The sequence below is a fragment of the Mastomys coucha genome, unplaced genomic scaffold (assembly GCF_008632895.1).
Source record: "Mastomys coucha isolate ucsf_1 unplaced genomic scaffold, UCSF_Mcou_1 pScaffold18, whole genome shotgun sequence".
Lineage (NCBI taxonomy): Eukaryota > Metazoa > Chordata > Mammalia > Rodentia > Muridae > Mastomys > Mastomys coucha.
In genome coordinates, this window is record NW_022196900.1 from 91114290 (window position 1) to 91118004 (window position 3715).

The window sequence follows — 3715 nt, forward strand, 5'->3', positions numbered from 1 at the left end:
AATTTTTAGTATGTCTCTGGAGAAGAAGAGTCCATGTGCATGTGTGTGTGGAGGTCACAAGTTCTGGGAATCAGTTTTCTTCTTCCTCCAAATGGAGCCCAGGAATCAAACTCAGGTCCTCTTACTTGAGAACAAGTCTCTTCCCATTTAACAGGCTCTGGCCTCTGATCTTGAAAGTTAAACCCAAGGGCTGGATAGGTCCCAACCACTCATGCTGGACACATCCAAGGCTTTCCTCTCTAACCTGTGTCCACACTGGTTCTGGGGGCAGCTAGCCAAACCTGGGGTGGGGCCTGCCCCTACCAACAGCCGGAAAACCCAAGGTACATGGATGGCTAAGATCCCCTGGGCTGGAGAAGTGCTGCCTCAGGCCAGGCTCTGTGCCTAGAGTTAAGGACTTTATTTCCCGGTCCCATCTCTAAAATGGGTCTGAAGATAAGAATCTCAAGCTTTGTCACCTCCCAGGAGCCAATGAGCTAACAGAAGACAAATACCAGAGACAAAAGCTGGAGCAAGCATTCATTGAGATCACTTCTAGGCAACTAAACCATACACTGACACTCCCACAAAAGTTCCAGACAAGCAGAACTCTTCCAGGCAGAGTAAGATTACGAACTTGACACTTAACCAAAGATAGGCCAGGCTTCTGGGAAGCTTGTTCTGAGCACAGAGCTTTGGGAGGAGCAGGGAGAGAAGAGAGCTCTCCATCCCTCCAGGGTACAGACAGGCTGAGGCCCCCATCTCAGAGCTGGCAAACCTGGTAAGAGTCAGGTTGAGCCGGAGGACATGGACATATATATGGTAGAGCACACCTTCAGTCCCAGCACTGGGGGAGACAGAGGCTCAAAGCACACCTGGTCTACATAGCAAGTTCCAAGCCAGCCTGGACAATAAGAGCTCCTATCACCAACCTGTAAACAGATTAGCCACATCGTAACTAACACCTAGCTCAGACTGGCCTCAAACTTACTATCTGACACCATGTGACCTAGAACTTCTGATTCTTAGGCTTCCAACTCCCTAATTCTGGGAGTACAGACATGTGCCGCTACTCCTGGTTTGTTTAGTGCTGATACCAAGAACTTAAGTACCGCAAGCTTCCTGCAAGCTACACACATCCCCAGCCCCACAGGAATTTTATCCCTATTTTTCGGGCTGGGAAACAGAATCACTAAGAACTAGTGACCTGCCTTGGACTGGAGCGGGCAGGGAAACTTCTCGCCATTCAAAATGTACCCTGCTCCCCTAGATTCATCTCCACTTCCTGGCTCCCTCCCCTTCAGACCTCTTCCCCACCCACCCTTCTCCCTCTTGTCCCAGGAGAAAACCACAGGGTTCATCCACTGGAAGGGAAGGTCATGCTCAGAAGCCCTGGTCACATCCCACGAATTTTTGAAGGGCTATTTTGGTAGTAAGTGTGGAAGACGGTACATGCCCTGCCCAAGGGGCCTCTGACCCCACCTCCACCAGTAGGCACCAGCACACGTTCTCGATGCCAGTCAGGGCTAGGAGAAGCCCACAGCTGGAACACCACAGTGGGAAAGAGGAGGGGCAGGGCGGGCTCCCGAGGCCCAGACACGCTGGCGCTCCAGGGACCAGGGAACTCGGGCTCCCCTGGTGGAGCCGGGCAAGGGAAGGTGCTGGCAAGAAGCTGGGGGCCAGGAGGGGGTTACTGTTAGTGGGAGAGGTGGGGGGGTGGCCCAGGTAGGTGGCAGGTGAGGGTGTGCCGGGAGTCCAGGTGCTCTGGCTTTTACATCAGGAAGGGAAGGCCTGAGTGATCCCATACGGATGAAAAGGGAGGGACCTGAGCTAGGTTTCTCAGGCCTCGGGGGAGGGTGCCAGGTGACGACTCTCAGAAAGTAACCTGAGAGGTGGCTGGGGGAAGCTCCTCTCCGCCCTTCCAGACTCCCGGGAGAAGTGGCAGCGAGTCTGAGTCTGCCTTTTGCCTAGGTGCCCTGGGACTTGGGCCAGCCCCCAAGGGAAGGTACGGAGAAAAACAGGGTTTGAAAACAGCCTGGACTCCAGCCTCGCCACCTGGACGCGACCAGAGGGGAGGAAGCGGGACCTTGGGTGGCACCCGGGCTGGGATCGCCCCTCGGGGCAGGGACCTGCGGGACTCAGCGTCCAGAGGGGACCCTTGTGGGTTGTGCTGGAGTGGGTAGAGAGGCTCTAGACGTCCTCTTCGCGACACACCTGGGGACCCCGAGTTCCGCTAGCTCCCCGCTGACTCGCCCCAGACGCAGCCGGACATGACCCCCGGGGCCCGGCCGCGCGGGGCGGGACGAAGCCACCCTGTCCACCTTGGCCGGGAGCCTGGCGGAGGCCCGACCCGGGACGCACAAACTCACTGCGGTGCCGGCCGCCCGCCCAGCTCTGCTTGGCCAGACTGGGGCTCCGGATCAGCGCGCGCCCCGCCGACTTGAGTGCGTCCATGGCCCGCTCCGGTTGCCGCCGCCGCCGCCGCTGCCGCCGCCAAAACTCCTCCAGGAAAACTTTCCGCCGGGCCAGGCGGCGCGCGCCCGCAGCGCTTCTCCCCCGCCCTCCCCGCGACGTCTAGGGGCGGGTCCAGGAGGGTCACGCCCACCGACACGCCCGGGATACGCCCCCAGGGCGCGACCCCGCCCCTCCCCGACCTGGACCGGCTCCGAGGCTGCACGCGCTGTGTTCCTAGGCTCTGAACCCAGCAAGGCTCCCAGCCAAGCAAGCGCCCCTCTCCGTCCCCAAGCTACGGGATCCCATGGCCTTCTAGATAGCTCGGCTAAAAGGCACCTGGATACCATTTCACCGATGAGAAGAGTGAGGGAAGAATGAGGGGTAGAACGATAAGGGTCTTGTGTCAAAAATAAGAGAAAGAAAAGTGGTAGCTGAGAACAAGATGGTCGAATGGATAAAGGCACTAGGCAGGCAAGCTTGAGGATGATCCCGGAGACAACACGGTGGAAGAAGAGAACCAACTCCTGCAAAATTGTCCTCTGACCTCCAGGCGCTAACAGTGGTACCCACATGCCCTCCCATTGTATACATACACAAGATATATGTAAATAATTAGTTTAAATAAATATGAGGGAGGGGCTCACCAGAGCAAGGAGAGTCTTTGAACGAGGGAATGAAGGCTTCGAGTTTTCTGGGAAGGATCAGGAGTGTATCGGTAGACACCCTTGACATTGCAGCCTTAGCTACTGCTTGAGACTCAGACTCAGGCTTGCTGTGTGACCCAGGCTGTCCTTTCCTTCTCTGAGTCATGATATCTGTCAAATTAAGCGTGATCCTCTCTATAGTACACCTACGGACCTGCCTGGGCAGGCACTCTGTGTGTAGCCTTGCTCCAGCCTGCTTCTGGGCAACACACCTGCTCCAGCTCCAGGAAGTTGGTAATTTAACTCCAGAGCCAGGAGCGATGGCTCAGACCTGTACTCATAGCGCTCAGGGTGCTGAAGCAGGAGGACTCCTGCAAGTTCCAAGGCATCCTGGGGTAGAGAGTAAAACTTTGCCTCAAAAAAAACAAACAAACAAACAAACAAACAAATAACAAAGAATTCTAACTATAAAAAAAAAAATACAAAAAACCCCTGACCCTTGCAAGGTTCAGCCTGTGTCCAGTGGAGTCCAGAGCAGAAACCATCCAGCCATCCAAGGCCGGTGCTCACTACCTGGCTTCCAGAAACCACCCCTCAGCTGCGCAGCTGTGACCTCTGGCTAGTTTCAGAAGCCCACA

General features: G+C 56.0%; 1 protein-coding gene across 1 annotated transcript in view; it reads right to left on the reverse strand.

The window, feature by feature from the left end:
- Ldlrap1 (low density lipoprotein receptor adaptor protein 1) overlaps nucleotides 1-2523 on the reverse strand; it is a 22001-nt gene extending 19478 nt beyond the window's left edge. The window contains exon 1 of the mRNA XM_031379031.1: nucleotides 2349-2523. Coding sequence (XP_031234891.1) covers nucleotides 2349-2433 — 85 coding nt within the window. The 5' untranslated portion in view covers nucleotides 2434-2523. The remainder of the gene's footprint in view (nucleotides 1-2348) is intronic.
- Between the last annotated feature and the right edge of the window lie 1192 nt (nucleotides 2524-3715).